At 41.8% G+C, this 21,293-nt stretch overlaps 2 protein-coding genes across 3 annotated transcripts in view; both read right to left on the bottom strand.

Annotated features, from left to right (window-relative positions):
- The window catches only part of LOC140502778 (uncharacterized), a 56,549-nt gene that overhangs the window by 19,760 nt on the left and 15,496 nt on the right, over nt 1–21,293 (bottom strand). The window contains 2 exon segments of the mRNA XM_072606776.1: nt 6,420–6,796; nt 19,402–20,466. Coding sequence (XP_072462877.1) covers nt 6,420–6,796; nt 19,402–20,466 — 1,442 coding nt within the window.
- LOC140502770 (zinc finger protein 74-like) lies at nt 1,762–19,454 on the bottom strand. Of its 2 annotated transcripts, XR_011966560.1 has the most exons (4): nt 13,594–19,454; nt 12,043–12,189; nt 7,499–9,647; nt 1,762–7,101 (listed from the first exon to the last, which is right to left on the bottom strand). XR_011966560.1 is itself a non-coding variant. In XM_072606765.1 (3 exons), exons 1-3 carry the CDS (start codon nt 13,709–13,711, stop codon nt 7,022–7,024), a joined length of 345 nt encoding a protein of 114 aa, XP_072462866.1. In that variant the 5' UTR covers nt 13,712–19,454; the 3' UTR covers nt 1,762–7,021. The 2 variants fall into 2 exon arrangements, 1 of the variants encoding a protein (XP_072462866.1); XM_072606765.1 differs by lacking the exon at nt 7,499–9,647.

The raw sequence follows: 21,293 nt of genomic DNA, 5'->3' as shown, positions 1-21,293 counted from the left end.
CTATCAGGGGAGCCAGGAAAGAGCTTCTGTACCTGTGTCCTAGGAAGGTAGGATTCATGAATTTCTGATGGGGGCTGGATCTGAAGTTAAGAGAGTGGAATTTCTAACCAAGAGGTTAGAGATTAGAGAACATGGAGACAGGACATAGGAGCCTGATAGGATGGCTGAAATCAGGATTCACAGAATCCTATGGAAAAGTCTGAAGTCTGGAAAAGTGTTATCTAATGAGAAATCTGGGGAAGATGAGCCAGAGATTTAGGAAGTAATGAGGAGTCTGGGAAAGATGTAGAGGCAGGGAGCTCATCCATGAGCCAGGCTTGGGAGGAAGGTGTGCTCCTGGCAGACCTGGAGGACACTCACCATGAGGTCAGATGAGGAAAATGAGAAGAAAGTGGAAGACAGGAAATTGGAGGTAGGGGCACTCTGGTTCCCACCTACTAGTGACCTGAAAACATAGAGCTGGGGTCCAGAAGGCAGAGAAAGCATGGCTTTGGGGAAGGCAGAGTGATATTAACTCAGAGGGAAGAAAGGGAAGAGATTTTAGAGGGAAAGCAGAGTAGTCTGGGCTCAAAGACATTTTGTTCCTGGCCAGCCCATGCTGGGAGCATTGTCTATGGCCCAAAACATCACCTGTCCAGCCCCTGAGGGCCCCAGGATGGCTAGTCCCTTTCCTCCAATCACACCCAGGGCTAGGAATCAGAGATCCTGACTGCCTCTTCTCCCTAATCCCTGCCCTCCATCAGAGTGAACTGGGCTTAGTTTTGTGAAAGAAGAAAGAAAGAAAAAGAAACAAAGAAAGGGAGGAAGGAAGGAAGAAACAAAGAAAGAAAGGAAGAGAGAAAAGAAGGAAAGAAAGGAAGCTATGTAGCCAGGATACCCCAAATTAACTGGGCAGCTTCTGGTCATCCTTTGGGGGAGGGAGAGGATGAGATGAGTTACCCAACTGACAGGGTCCCCATGCAGGTAGGTTGGTCTACTCAGAGATCGTAGAATTGCTGTATTTTGGGCACTCCTGGCTTAGAGTGAATTTCAGTGGTACCTGTTTCTGTTTGGAACAGCAACCTTGAGGGTCTTTTCCTCACAGTGTGATTTTTTTTCTTTCTTTCTAATTAAAGGGGCCATCTCAGGGCTCACTTCTTAAAGAGGCTTATTGATTGAATGGATGTATCTCACTCAAGGTGAAAAGAAATTACCCTAAAAGGGCCAGAGTCTCCCATTGCATGTTGGGCCATCTCCAGTCATCCTGTTGAATATATGGTCACTGGATCCAGATGGCTTGGGAGAGAAAGTGAGGCTGGTGACCTTACACAGCCCTCCCTTACTCAAATCAAAGTCAACTGCAAGTCATGTCATCATCTCCCTGATGTCATGGTCCTTTTTGAAAATGAAGGACAAACACAAGATGTTCATTGCATGGAATGTCTTCTCCAGTGCAATGATCCCTCCTCTTCCCTACACTCCTCCCAGGTCTCCAAACTTCACCTGGCCCAGCACCCCCCAGGATGCTCATCTCTAAGAGCTCTTCCTGACTCTCTATCCTACTGCTAGGATAAAAGTATAGCATTAGATTACCTGAAAGTGATACTCCAACCCAAAGACCCCAGGTTCTGGGATAAGAACTCACTGTTTGACAAAAACTACTGGGAAAACTGGAAAATAGTGTGGCAGAAACTGGGCATAGACCAATGGCTGACACTGTACACAAGAATAAAGTCCAAATGGATACATGATCTACTTATAAAGATTGATACTATAAACAAATTAGGGGAGCAAAGAATAGTTTATTTGTCAGATTTATGGAAAATGTAGAAATTTATAACCAAACAAGAGACAGAATACATTATGAAATGCAAAACTGATCATTTTGATTACATTAAATTGAAAAGTTTTTGCACAAACAAACTCAATGCAACCAAGATTAAGAGGGAAACAAAAAACTGGGAAAGAATTTTGACAACTGGTATCTGTAATAAAGGCCTCATTTCTAAAATATATAGAGAATTGAGTCAAATGTACAAGAATACAAGTTATTCTCCAATTAATAAATGGTCAAATGAAATGAACAGGCATTTGTCAGAGGAGTAAGTTAAAGCTATCTCTGGTCATATGAAAAAGTGCTCTAAATCACTATTGATTAGAGAGGTGCCAATCAAAACAGATCTGAGGAACCACATGACACCTATCAGATTGACTAACATGACAAAACAGGAAGATGATAAACATTGGAGAAGAGCTGATCCAACCATTCTGGAGAGCAATTTGGAACTATGCTCAAAGGGTTGCAAAAATGTACATTTATTCTTTGATCCAGCAATATCGCTTCTAGGACTGTATCCCAAAGAGATAAGCATATGGAGGTGAAGAATAGATTAAAGGGATCAGATCAGGTAGACAGTGTCTGAAGAACCATGGACAGAGGTTCACAACATTAGATAAGAGGTAGCAACAAAAAAACCTTCCATACATAAGGAAGAACAAGAAACCCAAAGGTGCCTGATGAGGTTCTAGAAATAGCTGAAGAAAGAAGGGAAAGGAGAAAGGGAACGATCTACCCGAGTGAGTGCAGAATTCCAGAGAACAGCAAAGAGAGAGAAAGTTTGTTTAATGGGAAATGCAAAGAAACAGAAGAAACCAACAGAGTAGGAATGATGAGATCTCCAAGAAAATCAGAGATATCATTTCATGTGACAGTATTCTGTAAGCAAGGCTTCAGCAATATGTGAACTGAGAAATACCAGAAGAATAGGCTGGTTCTCAAAGAAGCAGAGGAAGTAGAGACCAAGGTGTCAACCTTAACTCTAAATTCTTCAGATTGTGATGAAATCAAGGGAGTTTCAGAAAAAAAAAAACAACAACCCTACTTCTTCACTGACCATACTAAAGCTTATGGATGACTAGATGGAACACAATGATAAGTAGCAAGTCCTAAAAGAGATGGGAGGACCCAATCACCTTATTTGTATTCTGAAGAGCCCATATGAGGGCCAAGAGGCAACACATAGAAGTAAACATGGAACAACTGACTGGTTTCAGATTGGAAAAGGAGGATAACAAGGTTGTATGTTGTCATGTATTTGATTTAACTTGTATGCAAAGTAAATCACATGAAATGCCAGGCTGGAGGGATCAAAAGCTGGAATTGAGTATGCCAGGAGAAATACCAACAATCTCAGATATGCACATGGTACCACTCCAATGGCAGAAGGTGAAGAGGAATTAAGAAGCCTCTTGAGGAGGGTGAAAGAGGAGAGTGTAACAGCTGGCTTGCTACCTCTGTTGCCAGAAGAAACATAAGGAATTAACTAAAGACTAATTCTAAGGCACTGATTAAGTTCAAACTGTTTACTTACTGTATAGGAAAATGTTATTAATAAGAGTAACTAATAGTATTCTCAAAACTGGTGCCATTATTAAGGTAGTTTGAAAGAAAGGTTGTGACTGGAGTATGTATAAGGGGGTGGGTGATTCTAAAAAATAAAATTGGGCAGGAACAGGTAAAAAGGAGCAAGTTTCTCATAAAAACAGGGCATGGAAGGAAAAACTAATACAGAGGAAACAGGTGTTGGTGGGCTAGTGATGTTGGAAACGTACTCTCATCTGGTTGGATGAGGAAACAACACATACAACAGAAAAGGTTACATTAGAAGAAGTCTACAGAACATTCAGAAAGAGGATAAAACCAGGGGATAGGGTTGGAGGAGGATTTTTGCAAGTGTGCATGCAGTAAGATTAGGTGGATGGGTGGAGAAGAGAAGGGAGGGGATATTAGAGGCATAGGTAAAACAAGGAAAGAGAGGGTCAAAGAACAAGATGAGGTAATAAGGACAGGGTAAAAAGAGAGTCTGAGATGGATACATTGCCAAAGTGACACCCACAGAGACTGCTATGAATATGTTGGCATATTTCCAGGTTTGAATCACAAAGATTGAAGTTAGAATCAAGATGTCTATTCATATACCAGAAAGCCAAATCCATCATAGTAACCAAGAAGCCTGTACACATTATCCCTGGAGGGAGCACTGCCATCCCCAAGCCTTCCCACAAACAGCCTCCCTTAAGCAACATGCCCTTCTCTTATGCCCACTAGAAGCTCTGTCTCTCTGCTCCCTCTTTTTCTCTCTAAGCTCCAATTCACACCAACTTCCTGCTCCACCCAATAGGCAAGCTCCTCCCAACACAGACTCCATGTGACTCTAGCAGGTCATATGGACCTGTTAATAGATGGGAAAGCTCTTCCCATTCCATTAACAATACAATTAAGGTAAAGAACATAACAAGTTCCTAGCCACAAGGAGATTTTCAGGTAAAGCTGAGATAATAATTTCTTTTGGAGTAAAGTGTTTTAAGAGAGCACTGCACTTACAAATTTAGCTCAGCAGTTTTCTTCGATTAAAAGGGACTGATAAGGAAACAGCTTTTGCACTGAATGGACCGAGAAACACTGACCTTTTGAAGTCCTGAGCTTCATCACACACAGACTATTGTTGCTGCTTTACTTGTAAGTGAGGTAAAGTCATCAGCCTTACTCTCTCCTGCAGAGTTCTCAGAGACCAGGGGAAGACACAGGTCAAGACAAGTCATGATATCCCCCCATTTCTAACGAATCCATAAACATGACCACAGCTGCCAGATGTCAGGGTGCCACATTCGTGGTTCCATCATTGTTCATAAAAAGAGATTATACAATCATAAGATTTTAGAAACTAATCCATACTCCAGTTCCAAGGCACTTTTGACAGCTACCTCCAGACAAATAAATATGGGCAAACAAGATATCTCTTTATACCTATTATTTAAGAGAAACTGGAGATAATCAACAAGAGGCATTGACTAGTTGGAATACATCCAAAGAAGGCCTATGCTCATGAAGGACTGGAGACCAAGCCAAATGAGGACCAGCTGAAAGAAGTGAGACTACTTATCCTGAAGAAGAGAAAACCTGGTGGGCAACAGGAAATACTGTTCAAATACCTGAAAGGCTCTCATGTCTAAGCTGAATCCCACTTGCTCTGTTTGGCCCCAGAGGGAAGACCCAGGACCAATGAGTGTAATGTGCAAGAGGCAAATTGTAGCCCAGAACGATGAACAATATCCTAAGAACTGGCTGCCTTCCTGGCTGGTCTTCAAGTAGAAATGATTTCAAAGCAAGGAATCTGCAGGTATGAGTCTGGCCTAGGTGGCTTCTGAAGGCCCTTCCAATGGAATTTCATTAGAAACCTTTCTTCCTATCAGTGTTTACCTTTCCTGGGAAAACAAGACCCCTCTGACTTGCCTTGATGAGAGAATATAGAAACTTCCCATAATGCCCCTTGAATTTCTCCCTCATGTCCAACCTATTGGTCTCTGCACTGGAAACCATCACTCTGATGAGGGTGCTGTCCTCAGGACGCATGTAGAAAGCATGTGAGCAGCAGCCTTGAGGCCTCTGACATGGAATTGAGTTCCTTTAGCTTTCCTTTCCAGGCTGGCAGAGGAGGAGCAACCATGGGAAGCTTTGTAGATAGAGACTGCAAGGCCTCTTCCCTGCCTAGGAGGGGCTGTTTTGTTCACACATAGGTTCTGCTCTGCCTTAAGTCTGTCAGGGGAATCCCTGCCTCATCACCATGATTGCTGGGTCACCAAAATCAGGAGGCAGAAAGGATCTCAAGCTAATGAGAAGTTTCTTGAGTGCCACATGCAGTGGCCTCAACGTAGGCTTAATATATGCATGGAGGTGACCTGTGGGAGAACACAACCTTCCCCTAAAATTTTTTTTATCCTTGATCAATTTTTTTATACCCTTGATCAAAATTTTTACATCCTTAGTCAAACAAATCTGATTTCTTCCATTCCCAAAAGATTGTTCCCCAGCTGACATAATATTGACACAAGGTCTTTTCCTTATCCTGAAGATATTCTATTTCTGAGAACATTCACATATATTCTCTCACATAGTTCTGTAGATTATCAGCCTATTACCTCCTGCTCTGGTTTTACAATCTTGAGGGTTGACATGATTTATTTTCCTTCTCTCACCTTTCTCTTATAATCAGAAACAAAATTTAACCTTCACCCATGACCTCCATGTTCTAGAGAAAGGCATATACTCACTGAGCATATTCATAAAGTTTCTTTTCATTATAAATCCTCTGATTTACAATGAGAGGATTAGAGGTGATTTCTGGCTGAAAGCCTTCCCACACTGAGTGCATAGATGGCTTGTACCCAGAATGAATTTTCTGCTAAGATGGTCTGTACTCCATTTCAATGCCTGTCCTCATTCAGGTCAGTTAGAAGGTTCCTATATGTCTCATGAATTCTGTGATGGTAAACAAGGACTCACTTTAGCCTGAAGGTTTTGCCACAATGATGACATTCTTAACGTTTCTCTCCAGTGTGATTCTCTGATGTCGGGTAAGATGGGTCCTCTGTTTAAAAGCCTTTCCACACTGGGTACATTCATAACATTTCTCTCCAGTGTGGGTTCTCTGATGTATAATAAGACATGTCCTCCTCATATAAGCCTTTCCACATTGATTACATTCATAAGGTTTCTTTCCAGTATGGATTCTCAGATGGTCATCTATAGATTTCCTACATCTGAAAGTGTTTCCACATTGATTACATTTATAAGGTTTCTCTCCAGTGTGGATTCTCTGATGTTCAGCAAGACTGTGCTGTGATAGGCAAGCTTTTCCACATTGATTACATTCATACAGTATCTGTTCAGTGTGGATTTTCTGATGTCGAGTAAGACTGCTCTCTGATTCAAAAGTTTTTTCACACTGATTACATTTATAAGGTTTCTCTCCAGTGTGTGTTATCTGCTGTACAATAAGATGAGCACTCTGTATAAAAGCCTTTCCACACTGATTACATTTATAAGGTTACTTTCCAGTGTGGATTTTCTGATCTGCAATAAGATATTTCTTCTTGGTAAAACCCTTTCCACATTGTTTACAGTCATAATATTTCTCTGCAGTGTGGATAGTCTCAGGTGTTGTGCAGATTTCTCTTGAATTGAAGTCAGAGGGACCCTCACTCATCTTGACTTGTGAGTTTCTTCCACAGACAGGGTTAGCTCTGCAGCACTTTCCTTCTTTTTCAGTCTCATCTCTCCTTCTGAAAAAAAAAAGCCAACAATAAAACAAACAGGCACTACACACACATACACACACACACACAGGTATCCCCTTTGCTCCATAGGTAGAACAAAAACAGTTACTTTCTATTTCCCTGAGCAAGGAGAACCATCTTCAAATGGCAGAAAGTCCCTTTAAAATACCCTTACCTCACATTCCCAAGATGATTTAATAACGAAAGAGTTTCATGCATGAATTTACATTGAATCCTCACAAAAATTCTGCATTCACATGAAGAATACCAACACTTTTTGTATTTACCTGAGGCATTAAGGATTTTGTTCTGTCATGCTAATTTCTTGAGATACATTCACAAACCCCTTAAAGGACAGAGACAATTATACAAGGAATTTGAGACAAAAATTTGTCAGTGGTACCTTTCAGTGGTAAATAATTGTCCAATTGGGTGACAAAGATGTTTATCTTCTGGGACAAGAAGTATGTGCATGTTTCAACCTTAACAGTTGTCTTTTAGCAACGATTCCAAACAATCATGGCCAGTAATACACAGCATTTGGGTATCATGCAGTGAGTACATCAAACTCTGACTGCTTCTGACTATGTGCAACATATTGTTTCAGTTTCTCAACTTGATATCAAATTGTTTCCAAACTTCCCAGAAGGTTGGACATTCATGTGCAAGAAGTCACAGGCATGCCAAGACCCTTGGTGTCTGTCTGTCACTGCACTGGAATTGTCTTCTCCTTCTTGGTCTACCTTGCAATCATATCTCATCAAACCTAAAATCACCAGATCAAAGTCTCCCTTGGGTTTACAATCATGCAGCAGTGGGATCAGGCTATTAGAAAGCCATCATCAGCAAGGAAGCACATTAGATGCACATTAGAGTTCATCATGAAACAGTCATGGACCACCACAACCTTAACAGATAGACCTTAAGATTCCACTCATTGAAATAGTAAGGTGTTTTCTAATTTGGACTTCTTGTCTGTTCATGTTACCCATGTGACTGAGTAGGGAGTAAAAAAAAAAACGAATGAGTGATCATTTTCACTATATTTTGCTAAAACATCAGAATACAACTGGTGGTGCAGTGGACAGAATGCTGGGCCTCGAATCAAGAAGACCTGAATACTAATCCCACCTCAGAAATTTGCTAGTCCTGTGACCGTAGGGAAGTCACAAGACCTTTGTTTGTCTCCTTTTTTTATCTGGAAAATGGGCATAATTATTTCATCTTAGGTTCCAATGAGGATAAAATAAGACAATATTTGTTGACTCTCTTTTAATGATTTTCTTGCATTGCTCTCATTTCTCTTCCCAATTTTTCCTCCACCTCTCTTGATTTTCAAAATCCTTTTTGAGTTCTTCCATGGTCTGAGACCACTACATATTTTTTTGGAGGGTTTGGACATAGAAGCCTTGACTTTGATGTCTGCCTCTGATAGTATGCATTGTTCCTCCTAATCCAAAAAGATGGAAGAAAGTATCTTTTCATCCAGAAAGTAACCTTCTTTAGTCTTATTTTTCCTCTTTTTTGGGCATTTTCCCAGTCAGTTACTTGACTTTTGAGTCCTTTGTCAAGTGGAGGGTATACTACCCTAGGCTTCAGAGGTTTTGTGAAGCTGTTCTCTGAGATATCTCTAGAGACCTGTAAGTTCTCAGTTCCTCCAACATGGCACAATCAAGAGAGAGGAGTTTACTCCTCTTCTGGCCTGGTTTCTGGTCTGTGAGCAACCACAAACACTATTTTCTGTCCTGGAACAGTAAGTAGGATTCCCTCTCCATAGTGACCACCAGCTTCACCACGCCAGCACTCTTCCTCACTCCCAGACCTCCGCTCTAGACTGAGATCAAGATCAGCTGCTCCATTCACTCAGGGTCTTTAGGCAGAGTGTTCCAAAAGTGAATGCTGCTGAACTCCCTTCTCAGTCAGATGAAAGAGCTTTCTTACTGACCTTTGAAGCTGTCTTTGACATTGTGGGTTGAGAAATCTGGGAACCACAGGTGCTACCTGTGATTTTGCACCCTGATGCCTGCTCAAGTCCTGTCCACTCCTGTCCATGCCCAGCCCAGGTTGCGCTGCACTCAGCTCCGAGCCCAGTGTGATAGACGTTTCCTGTCGGCTTTCCAGGCTGTCTTGGGCTGGAAATCTGTTTCACTCTGTCATTTTGTGGTTTCTGCTGCTCTAGAATTTGTTTAGAGTCATTTTGTACAGGGAGTTTATGGGTTATGGGGAGAGGGGTAGAGCAGGTCCATCCTTTTACTCTGCCATTTTGGCTCTGCCCCCATGAGACAATGTTTGTACACTGTATGACACACAACATCTGCTACCAATTATGTTCGTTGGATTTTGACTGTTTCCTCCTTAAGTCTGCTCTCCTTCTTAATCCTGTATTATCCTCACTCCCTTTGTTCCCTTATTTCCTTGGGGAACTGAATGTATTTTCATTCCAAACCACTCTTTTCCTTGTGTCAGCATTTGTTTGTAAACTCAATTCAGAGCTCTGGGAGAGGAGAGATGACATTCTGCTTTCTTTGCATCCTCATGGCTTGGCAAAGTGCCTAAAACAGAAGACCCTTAATCAGTGTTGGTTGATTCCCTGTCTGGGCCCAGGGCTGACAGCAGTCCCCAGCCTCTCCCTCTACCCCCTCCATTCTGGTCTCATGACTTATATGAAGTTTAGCCTCGGAAGACTCCTGAGTAAGACAGCAGCCATCTCTCCTCCTCCTCATGTGTAGCTAGATGTACAGAGAGAAAATAATGAAACCAGGCTGCCAGATCCACTCTCAATTTAAGCTACATAATCTCAACTGGGTCCTCACTGGGGCAAGGCAATCCAAGGCCATCTCCCTAAATGACTCCCCACAACAGCTTTTCCAAATCTTTTCTTTCTTCCCCAAACCTCCATTATGGCTTGCTTCTGTCCCACTCCCAACCACTAAAAAAAAAAGTATACATTTGTCAAGGGCTATGTTATCCTCCTCATCTCACATAAATCAGATACCTTCTTCTCCTTATCATATCACATGGAAACATTATTCTTCTGCTTACTAAAGAAAATCTCCTCACACATGCAAATCATCTCACTCTACCCCTCATCAACTTCCATATTCCTCCTCTAGAATCCTTTCTTTACTCTATCCCACACTAGTGACCTTTTCCCTACTACCACAAATAAAATGACTTCTCACAAAACCTTAAAACTCTCTCACTTGATCCATGTATCCCCATGAGATGGGGTTCAGTATCTTTCTGCCATTTTCTGGTCATTCCCCTTTGGTGTCTCCAGTTCCATTCCCTGGATTCCTTTGAAACTTTTTTTTCTTTTTTTCCTTCTCTTTTTTCTCTACCCCATCACACTACCCAAGACATGGCCACCATTAGACACAAATAAGTACATTTATGTAAAATTATTCTAGACATACTTCCATTTATCTGTTCTTTCTCTTACTGTGTATAGCATATTTCTTCATTTGTCTTTATAGTTCATTTGGGCATTTAAAAAAGTCAAAAGAAAGAGAAACTCTCTGCATACTATTTCTCAATTTTATTGTTTAAGTGAAACTCTTCTCTCAAAAATTAGGAATGATCTCAACATTGCTAAACTTCAATGGCCATTTCTTAATCCTAACCCTTTTTGACTGCTCTGCAGGCTCTCACACTGTCAGTCTCCCCCTCTGTTGATCCTCCCCTCTCTAGATTTTAATGACATTACTCTCTCCTGGTTCTACTTCTACGATATCCAAAAGGATGCTCATTCTCTTTCCTCCTATCTTCCCATCTTTTCTCATTCTTAATGTTATCCAAGGCATCCTCTCAACAGTCCAGGCTCAGAAATGAAATGCCATGCACTCCTCATCAATTCTCACACACCTCATGCCCGTGTTCAATCAGTTCCAACGTCCTGTTGATTCCACCTCTGTGACATCATCCCATAGACCCCTTTCTAACTGAGCACTGTCACTTCCTTGCTCCAGACCCCTGTCACCCCATACCTGACACAGTGTCAGAGGCTGCTAGTTGGTCCAGCTGCCTCAATTCTCCCCTCAGTCCAATCATTCCTCCAACCAGTTACCAAGTTCATCTTCCTTAAGCTCTGACCTATGTCAACGTACTCAGCAGCCTCCCATGGTTCCCCAGAAAAATTAAGAAATAGAAAACCCTCACTAGGGCTGTGAAAGCCTTCATCACCTACTCCTCTTCTACTCTTCCAGTCTTTCTTCTCCCTTGTTTCCTCCCCCACCCCTTGTATGTTATAACCCATGTGTTTGGTCCTCCTTTCTGTTTCAGGGACAGGACCTTCCACCCCTGGACTCTGTGGGGTTTTATTGCCATCTCTGTTGCCTAGAATGTTCTCCCTGGCCTCCCTGGATCCCCAGTGAGAGCCCACCTCCCACCATAAGCCATTCCCAGTCCTCCTTAAATTTAGGTCCCTCCCCCTCTTAACTATCTCCAATGTATCCTGTCCATATTGGGTTTCGACACAGTTGTTGGTACTACCTGCCTTACCAGAGGGTGAGCTTCATGGGAGCAGGGGACGTCCCTTGAAGTGATTTATGTACTCAGTGCTTTGCACAGGATCTTCAAGAGAGAAGGCACTTAGAAGTTTGTTGACTTTAAGAAGGTCTAGGAAAGAGCTCACATAGGAGAACCTACGCCCTTTTATACTTTCAGAATTCCATGCCCCCAAATTCCAAACAATGACATTTTTTTAGATCATAGATTTATCCCTGGAAGGGAGGTGAAAGGCCATGTAGTCCAAATCCCTGTTATAACAGATGGAGAAACTGAGGTTCAGTGGTTCACTGACTGACCCATAAAGTCACAGCAGAAAAAAATCTGAAAAAGAATTCCAAGTCAGGTCTTCCTGCCCCCACATTGAGCATCTGCCTCACCACAACACATAGCGGCCTCTTATAACCCCAGTTCCCATACACTTGCTTTCACCTCACTCACCTGGACAGCACCTCCTCAGCCTTTTTTTCTTCAGCATCCACGGTGCTTCCCTTTGCTCAAAATAAGAGATCATATCTTCTCTGGGAACAGGCAGCCCGGGACATGAGGATTCAGGGATGAGCACGGAGAGAAACTTGGCATTCAGTTCTGCTTAAGCAAAGATGTTCAGACCCAGAGCTGCTCCATTCTGAGATTCATTCCATTATGTTCACACACATGAACCTCTACTCATCCATTAGTGCTTTTATGCAAGTAACCCAAAGTAGGATGTGTCCCATTATCCTGTTATACAACCTGTTCAGAGAAAGAGCTAGAACTCTGCACCCTATGCTGTCAAGTCCCATTCTGATAGAAATTCCTAATTCTAAACTGAGCTAAAAAGGCTTATTATGCAAAACCAAACTAGGGTCCCAGAACAGAAAAGTAGATGAGCCAACTTTTGCCCTGTCCCCCTTCCCTGTTCCTAACTCCCGGAAACCTAAGGAAACCTTGTGTACTGCTCAACTGGGGTGTCTTTGCCTGTTCAGGTGAGTCTCCTGCTGGAAAACTCCATAAACCCTAGTTGGTCCAAATTCTACTTCTCGGCCAATCTGTTATTCCTGGCAAAGCTGCAGACATATAAGCAAGGATCCCAAGGTGGGTCCCAGGACTTCTGAAGGATAGATAGTCCCATAGCATTTCTCTTCTGAGCTTTGGGGAGAGGTGAGGGAGAAGATAATGGAACCAGACTGGAATCAGAAAATTTAGTCTTGGTGAACCTTCTTCATAGAAAGATGGGCTCATGGCATACTTTCCATTATTTGGAAATTGGAGGCAGCTGATGGTGCAGTGGAGAGAACTCTGGGCCTAGAGTGAGATGTGCCAGAGTCTAAATCTACCTCAGACAGTTACTAGCTGCGTGCCACAGGACAAGTCACATAACCTCCATCTGCCTCAGTTTCCTCAATTGTCAAAAAGGATAATAATATCCCCTAACTTGGAAGGTTGTTGTGAGGATGACATGATATAACATTGTAAAAAAAGCTCTGGGTCCAGCACCTGGTATACAGTAGGTAAAAAAAATTGCTCCTTCCCTTCCTTTCTCACCATCTCTGCTGGAATTTGACAGCAATAGCAAGGCAGATCAAGGATAAATGCACTAAAGGAGGGTCAAGTAGAAGCCATAATTAACGCTTGTTAAAAGGAGAATATTTAGGATCCTCTACCCATCCCAGAGAGGACAGGCTTGTAAGGAGAAGCCACCTGGGCAGCTTTCAGAGACTTGGCAGACACAATTCCCCTCCAGGTGGAGTTCAGACCGAATGACTCTGAGGTTGGCTCCATGTCTCAGATCCTTCCACAGTAATTGGAAGCTGCCTAGAGGTGGGAGGCTTCAGAAGCAACAAGGAAACCCTCAGGTTCCTGTCCCACAAAGCAAAGACTTTCTAGAGGAAACATCAGGCAGCAGGACAGGAGATCAACACTGTTTTCTCTAATAACTGATAAATGCTCCAAACCCTGCACACATTCCTTTGATGGCAGAGTCAGTGTTACCAGAGGAAGTGTCCTTACCCAGGGAGAGCAGGTTCCGGGCACTCTCCAGCATGACCCTCTTGTACAGCTCTTTCAGAGCATGGTCCAAAAGGCCCCATTCCTCCTGGGTGAAGTCCACAGCCATGTCCTTGAACATCACCAATTCCTAAATCATTAAAAGTTACACAATATAGAGCTGAAGAACACTTCAGATTTTAGTAATCCAATGCTCATTAATTTACACAACAAAACTTAATCACAGAAAAAGGATTTGCCCAAAGGTCAGACCCTTTATGGGAGTCAGAGTCAACTCCTAAAACTACAATCATTTACGGACCAAGTAAATGTTGAGAAAAACATTTTCCATTATTAGTTAGAGTAAAGCTGAGAAGCATTTTCCTCTGAAATGTGTGTCCCTGAGGAATCAAGGGGAAAGTTTCTTCTATATCTGTGAGGTAGGTGGATCTGTGGGGAGCCTCAGACAGGAGGATGGGAAATATCTTCTTTATCAGAACTGATCGAAGGGATATATTCTTTTTTTAATCTCTTACATGTATATCCATCTTAAACTGTAGAATTTATTTCCTTTCATACTGAATGTTGTTATGGGAAGATTTATTTAAAAAGGACAAAGAGACCAAATCAGAGAACTTATGGATCAGAGGAAGCGGAAGCCACAGACCAAATCTATATATGTCTATATACACATATGCATGTTAATGCATGAGAATACTTTTTATAGCAAATAGATCCTATATGTACAAAATAATTTGCCTATTATCTTCTCCATGAGAATGTGAGCTCCTCAGGATTGAGAACTGGGTTTTACTTTTTTCCAAAAATATATTCTATTTAAAATTGAGGCAACAAAACAAGCATTTGCATAAGAGTGCAATAAAATGAAGATTGCTCATGAAACTGCAAATCTCCCAAGTCCAACTTGATAATCTTTTGAAATGTACAATAATTACCATGGAAATTTCTTTTCTGTCTATCCTCCCCCAACCCTAGAGAGGGCTATCTTTCCTCCCTTTTTCTTTCCCTCATGGGGAGTAATAATCATTTAAGAGCGTTTCAACTCCAGTAAAGGCCAAAGCCTGAACTAATCAGTCGGACAAGCTTGCTTTGCTCTCTGAGTGAACTAAAAATATATTTTCATATTTGTGTGTGTGTGTGTGTGTGTGTGTGTGAGTGTGTGTATAGTTGCTGAATCAGCACTGTGGGATTGGATGAGGCTGACCTGAAGCATTCCTCCTGTCTGGGGCACTGTCTTGGATAGCGGCACTTTTCTATTGATAGCCTACGCACATAGGTTATGCGGGGGAAACACAGATGCCCTGGGATTGTAATTTCAATGGACACTTTGTCAGTTCTCTTCTCTTATTGGATTTACAACCTATTCTGCTCAGAAATGTCCTTTCTCATGCTACAGTTAAAAGCCAATGAAAGCTATAACTGTTGAGTGACACAGACATCCTGAATTAGGATTGCTCTAAGAATATCTAGGTCGTCCTCAATTTGCCTAAATCAGTCAGAATGAAAGCTATGATTCTGTGTCCCACCATGTTGGCCAGCTGAAGGCAATAAATATGCGGTTCTATGCCACCTTGCCTGTTTGCCTCTTTTAACCAAACTTCCAGCTAGATAGGAGCCATATCCTTACATGTGGATGTTCTGTCCAAACGAATAAAAATTTTGATTCCTTAAACTTCCCCAAATGTCTTGGATTTGGGGGCTAGACTTTTTTTTCTACCCCACTCATGTATTCTATGATTTTTTAAATCTGGCACAATTAACTCTCATCTCATGTAGTCTTCCCTTAGGATTTCTTGAAATGTAGCTAACAAGAGAGGTAGAACCAGGAGAACTTTGTACACAGCAACAACCACAGTGTGCGAGGAATTTTTCTGGTAGACTTAGTCCTCCACAGCAATGCAAGGACCTAACACATTCCCAACAGACTTGAGGCAAAACGCCTTCCACCTCCAGAGAAAGAACTATGGAATTGGATCATGGAATGAAGCAAACCATTTTCTCTTGCGTTATGTTTTGCTTTATGGTTTCTCCCATTCGTTTTGATTCTTCCCTGCAACATGACTAAGGTGAAAAGTAGACATCAAGTTGTCAAGCCCTATCCCTAAATTCTTTGGACTTCTGGGAAGGGATTTCTGGGGAAAAAAATCTACTTCTTTTTCATTGACCATCCTACAGCTTTTGTCCATTTGGATCACAGTAAAAAGGGTTAAGTCCTCAAAGAGATGGGAGTACCAAATAACCTTACTTGTCTGCAGGGGAGCCTGTATGAGGTTGCCAAAAGGGAACAGGAAGAACTGACCATGCAAGAACTGATTGGTTTCATATTGGAAAGGTAGGATAAAAAGGTTGTGTGTTGTCACGTATTTTCTCTAACTTCTATGCAAAGTACATCATGGGAAATGCCAGGCAGGAGGGATCAAAAGGTGGAACTGAGGTTACCAGGAGAAGTGTCAATGATCTCAGATATGCAGATGGTACCACTCTGATGGCAGAAGGTGAAGAGGAATTAAGAAGCCTCTTGAGGAGGGTGAAGGAAGACAGTGTAATAATTGGTGTGCTACCTCTGTTGCCAGAAAAAACATAAGGAATTAACTAAAGACTAATTCTAAGGCACTGATTAAGGTCAAATTGTGTACTTACTGCATAGGAAAACGTTATTACTATGAGTTACTAATAGTATTCTTAAAACTGGTGCCATTAGTAGTTTGAAAGAAAGGTTGTGGCTGGCATGTGTATGAGGGGGTGACTCTAAAAAATAAAACTGGGCAGGAATAGGTAAAAAGGAGCAAGTCTCGCATAAAAACAGGGCATGGAAGGAAGAACTAACACAGAGGAAACAGGTGTTGGAGGGCTAGTGATGTTGGAAACTTACTCCCATCTGGTTGGATGAGAAAACAAAACATACATCAGAAGAGGTTTACAAGTCTACAGAACATCCAGAAAGAGGAGAAAACTAGGGGGTAGGACTGGAGAAGGATTTTTGCAAGTGTGTACACAGTAAGATAAGGTGGATGGATAGAGAAGGGAGGGAACATTAGAGGGATGGGTAAAACAAGGAAAGAGAGGGTCAAAGAAAAAGATGAGGTAGTAGGGATAGGGTAAAAAGAGAGTCTGAGACAGATACACTGCCAAAGTCATACCCACAGAGACTGCTATGAATATGTAGGTGTATTTCCAGGCTTGAAGCACAAGATATAATAGATGCTCTTCACTGAAGATGGAACCAAGATGTTTATTCATATACCAGAAAGCCAAATCCATCGTAGTTATCAAGAAGCCTGTACATATTATCATTGCAGGGAGCACAGCCATTGGGGCCTTCCCACAAACAGGTACCCCTAAGCAACATGCCCTTGTCTCATACCCCCTAGCTGCTCTGTCTTTCTGCCTCCTCTTTCTCTAAGTGCCAACTGGCACCAACTTCCTGCTCCAATTGCAAGTCATTGGAGATAATCAACATTTCTCTGATGGCATGATTTTCTTTCACAACAAAGAATGAATACAATGTTCTGAGAGTCGATTCATCTACCTGAATGGGGACCCAGGTAGCTGGGTAACTCATCTCCTCCTCTCCTGTCTGTATCCCCCTCCCGTTAACTTGGGGTTTACTAGCTAAATTCCTTTTCTCCTCCCCTCTCCTTTCCCCTTAAACCTACTGCACTATGAAGCCCATACATTGGACAACATTAGGTCCCTGCCTAAGGGCTCTTTTCTAGACCTTCCTGGCTTAAGAGTGACTATCAATAGCAACTGTTGCTGTTTTCCTCCCAGCCTGATGTAGTTATTTTTCTTTGCCTCATTAAAGGGGCCATGCCCTGACTACTTCTTGAACTACTCCTGTTCACTGAATGGGCTTTCCCTAACCTTAAGTGAGTACCTGAATAGACCTTGGCCTAAAGGGGCCATCTCCAGTCATCCTGATGGATATCTGGTCATCAGATTCAGATGGCTCTTTAAGACAAGTGAGGCTGGTGACCGTGCACAGCCCTCCCTCACTCAAAACAAAGTCAAGTACAAGTCATGTTGTCATTTCTCTGATGGCATGGTCTTCTTCAGGCAACAAAAGATGAACACAATGATAAGTTCCAACTCACATCAACTTCCTGCTCTACCAGTTCTGGAAGCTCCTCCCTCTACAGGCTCCTTGTGACTTAGAGTCATGTGACTCAAGGAGGTCACATAGGCCTCTTCATGGATGGGAAAGCTCTTCCTATTCCATTAACAATACAATTAAGGTATAGAAGACCACAAGCTTCCTTGACACAAAGAGCTTTTCAGGTGAAGCTGAGATAATAATTCCTTTTCGAGTAAAGTATTTTAAGAGAGCACTAAATGCATAAACTTAGCTCAGTTTTTCTTCAGTTAAAAGGAACTGATAAGGAAAGAGCTTTTGCACTGAATGGAGAGAGAAACACTGACCTTTTGAAGTCCTGAGCTTCTTCACACACAGACTATTGTTGCTGCTTTACTTGTAAGTGAGGCAAAGTCATCAGCCTCACTCTCTCCTGCAGAGTTCTCAGACACCAGGGGAAGACACAGGTCAAGACAAGTCATGATATCCCCCCATTTCTAACTAATCCATAAACATGGCCACAACTGACAGATGTCAGGGTACCAAATGAGTGGTTCCACCATTGTTCATAAAAACAGATTACATAATTGTAAGATTTTACAAAGTAATTTACACTCCAGTTCCAAGGCACTTTTGACAGCTACCTCCAGACAAATAAATACGGACAAACAAGATATGTCTTTATACCTATTATTTAAGAGAAACTGGAGATAATCAACAAGAGGCATTGACTAGTTGGAATACATCCAAAGAAGGCCTATGCTCATGAAGGACTGGAGACCAAGCCAAATGAGGACCAGCTGAAAGGAGTGAGACTACTTATCCTGAAGAAGAGAAAACCTGGTGGGCAACAGGAAATACTGTTCAAATACCTGAAAGGCTCTCATGTCTAAGATGAATCCCACTTGTTCTGTTTGATCCCAGAGGGAAGACCCAGGACCAATGAGTGCAATGTGCAAAAGGCAGATTTCAGCCTAGCATGATAAAGTGTCCTAACACAGCAAGGCCTCTTGCCTGCCTAGGAGAGGCGGCTTTGTTCACACAATGCCTCTGCTCTGCCTCTAGTCCATCAGGGGAATTCCTATCTCATCACCAAGATTGTTGGGTCACCAAAATCAGGAGGCAGAAAAGATCTCAAGCTAATGAGAAGTTTCTTGACTGTCACATGCAGTGCCCTCAGTGTCAACTGAATACATGCATAGAGGTGGCCTGTGGGAGAACACAACATTCCCCTAAATGGCTCCAAGTTTTACATCCTTGACCAAACAAATCTGATTACATCACTTCACCAAAGATTGTTCCCCAGTTGGCATACTATCGACACAAGGATTTTTCCTTATTCTGAAGACATTCTACTTCTGGGCATGTCCACATGAATCCTCTCACATAGTTCTGCAGATTGTCAGCCTACTGCCACTTTTTCTGGTTTTGCAACCTAGATGATTGGCATGAATTATTTTCCATATCTAATGTTTCTGTTCTAGTCAGACACAAAATTTAACATTCATCCATGACATCCATGTAGTAGAGAAAGGGTTATACCCACTGAACACATTGATAAAGTTACTTTTCACTATAAATCCTCTGATGAGAAGATCAGAGATGATCTCTTGCTGAAATTCTTCCCACACTGAGTGCATAAATGGCTTCTACCCACAATGAATTTTCTCCTAAGATACTCTGTACTCCATTTCACTGCCTTTCCCCATTCAGGTAAGTTAGATTCCTATATTTCCCATGAATTCTCTGAAGGTAAACAAGATCCCATTTTAGCCTGAAGGTTTTGCCACAATGATCACATTCTTAAGGTTCCTCTCCAGCATGGATTCTCTGATGTCGGATAAGATGGGTTTTCTGTTTAAATGTTGCTCGGCACGGGGTACATTCATAATGTTTCTCTCCAGTGTGGGTTCTCTGATGTCTATTAAGATTAGCGCTCCTTGTAAAAGCCTTTCCACATTGATTACATTCATAAGGTTTCTTTCCAGTGTGAATTCTCTGATGTCGATTAACATGTGTCTTCTGTGAAAAAGTCTTTCCACACTGGGTGCATTCATAAGGTTTCTTTCCAGTGTGGCTCCTCAGATGGCTATCCATGGATTTCCTACCTCTGAAAGCCTTTCCACATTGATTACATTTATAAGGTTTCTCTCCAGTGTGGATTCTCTGATGTTCAACAAAACTTTCCTTCCATCTGTAAGTCTTTCCACATTGATAACACTTATAATGGTTCTCTACAGTGTGGATATTCTGATGTAGAATAAGACATGTCCGCCATTTAAAAGCTTTTCCACATTGATTACATTCATAAGGTTTCTCTCCAGTGTGAATTCTCTGATGGTGATTAAGAGTGTGCTGTGACTGAAAAGCTTTTCCACATTGATTACATTCATACACTATCTGTTCACTGTGGATTTTCTCATGTCGAGTAAGACTGCCCTTTGACTTAAAAGCTTTTTCACACAGAGTACATTTATAAGGCTTCTCTTCAGTGTGTGTTGTCTGATGTCCAATAAGACGAGACCTCTGAAAAAAGGCCTTCCGACACTGATTGCATTTATAGGGTTTCTCTCCAGTGTGAATTCTCTGATGTGTAATAAGATATTGCTTTTCAGTAAAACTGTTTCCCCATTGTTCAAAATCATAATATTTCTCTGCAATGTGGCTACTCTCAGGTGTTGTGCAGATTTCTCTTGAATTGAAGTCAGAGAGATCCTCACTCATGAATCCTGACTTGTCTGTTTCTTCCACAGAAAGGGTTAGCTCTGCAGCAGTTTTCTTCATTTCCAGTCCAATCTCTGCTTCTGAAAAAAAAGTCAACAATAAAACAAAGAGGCACTACACACACACACACACACACACACACACACACACACAGACACACACACAGACACATCTCCTTTGCTGCATAGGTAGAACAAAAACTCAATTACTTTCTGTTTCCCTGAATAAAGAGAACCATTTTCATAGGGAAAAAGTCCACTTAAAATGCCCTTAGTCACCTCCTAAGGATGATTTATTAGCGAAAGGGTTTCACGCATGAATTTACATTGGATACTCACAAAAATTCTGTGACACAAATAGGGTCATCATTGTTATCACATGCACAACTCAGACCTAAGTCCCAGCAGCTGAGCCTGGAATCCAAATTCTGTGAATGGGCCTGCTCTGTCCACAGTACTTGTCAAAGTATCTCCACCTTTAATCTTTCTCTTTCATTGTAAACACTTTCAATCCTTTCCTCATAGATACAATGCCATTTGGTGCACATGCACTAAATATTAAAATTATTTCATGGTCTGTTCTACCAGGAACCATAACCTAATCTCCCTTGGGATCACATTCAGTCTTATTTTCTGTTGCGTTCTCTGAGTTCACATGGAGAATACCAACACTTTTTTGAATTTACCTGAGGCATAAGGGATTTTGTTCTGCCTCAATTTCTTGAGAGAGGTTCACAAACCCCTTGAAGAATAATGATCAAAGGGATGTGAGCTAAAAATTTGTCAGTGGTACCTTACCTGGTAAATAATTGTCCAGTTGGGTGACAAAGGTATTTATCTTCTGGGACAAGAAGTATGTGCATATTTCAACCTGAATAGCTGTCTTCTGGCAGGGATTCCAAGCAATC

The sequence above is a fragment of the Notamacropus eugenii genome, chromosome 4 (assembly GCF_028372415.1).
Source record: "Notamacropus eugenii isolate mMacEug1 chromosome 4, mMacEug1.pri_v2, whole genome shotgun sequence".
Taxonomy (NCBI): domain Eukaryota; kingdom Metazoa; phylum Chordata; class Mammalia; order Diprotodontia; family Macropodidae; genus Notamacropus; species Notamacropus eugenii.
The sequence above is the reverse complement of the archived record's forward strand: the minus strand, read 5'-3'. Positions and strand labels throughout refer to the sequence as shown.

Bases quoted from the DNA above. Each gene is read 5' to 3' on its own strand.
- LOC140502770 (XM_072606765.1), bottom strand. From the start codon at position 13,711: ATGTTCAAGGACATGGCTGTGGACTTCACCCAGGAGGAATGGGGCCTT. The intron at 12,190-13,593 runs GTAAGGACACTT...TTGCTTAAGCAG, and splicing joins CCGGAACCTGCTCTCCCTGG to AACTGAATGCCAAGTTTCTC. The intron at 7,102-12,042 runs GTGAGTGAGGTG...TTTTTTTTTCAG, and splicing joins GCTGAGGAGGTGCTGTCCAG to AAGGAGAGATGAGACTGAAA.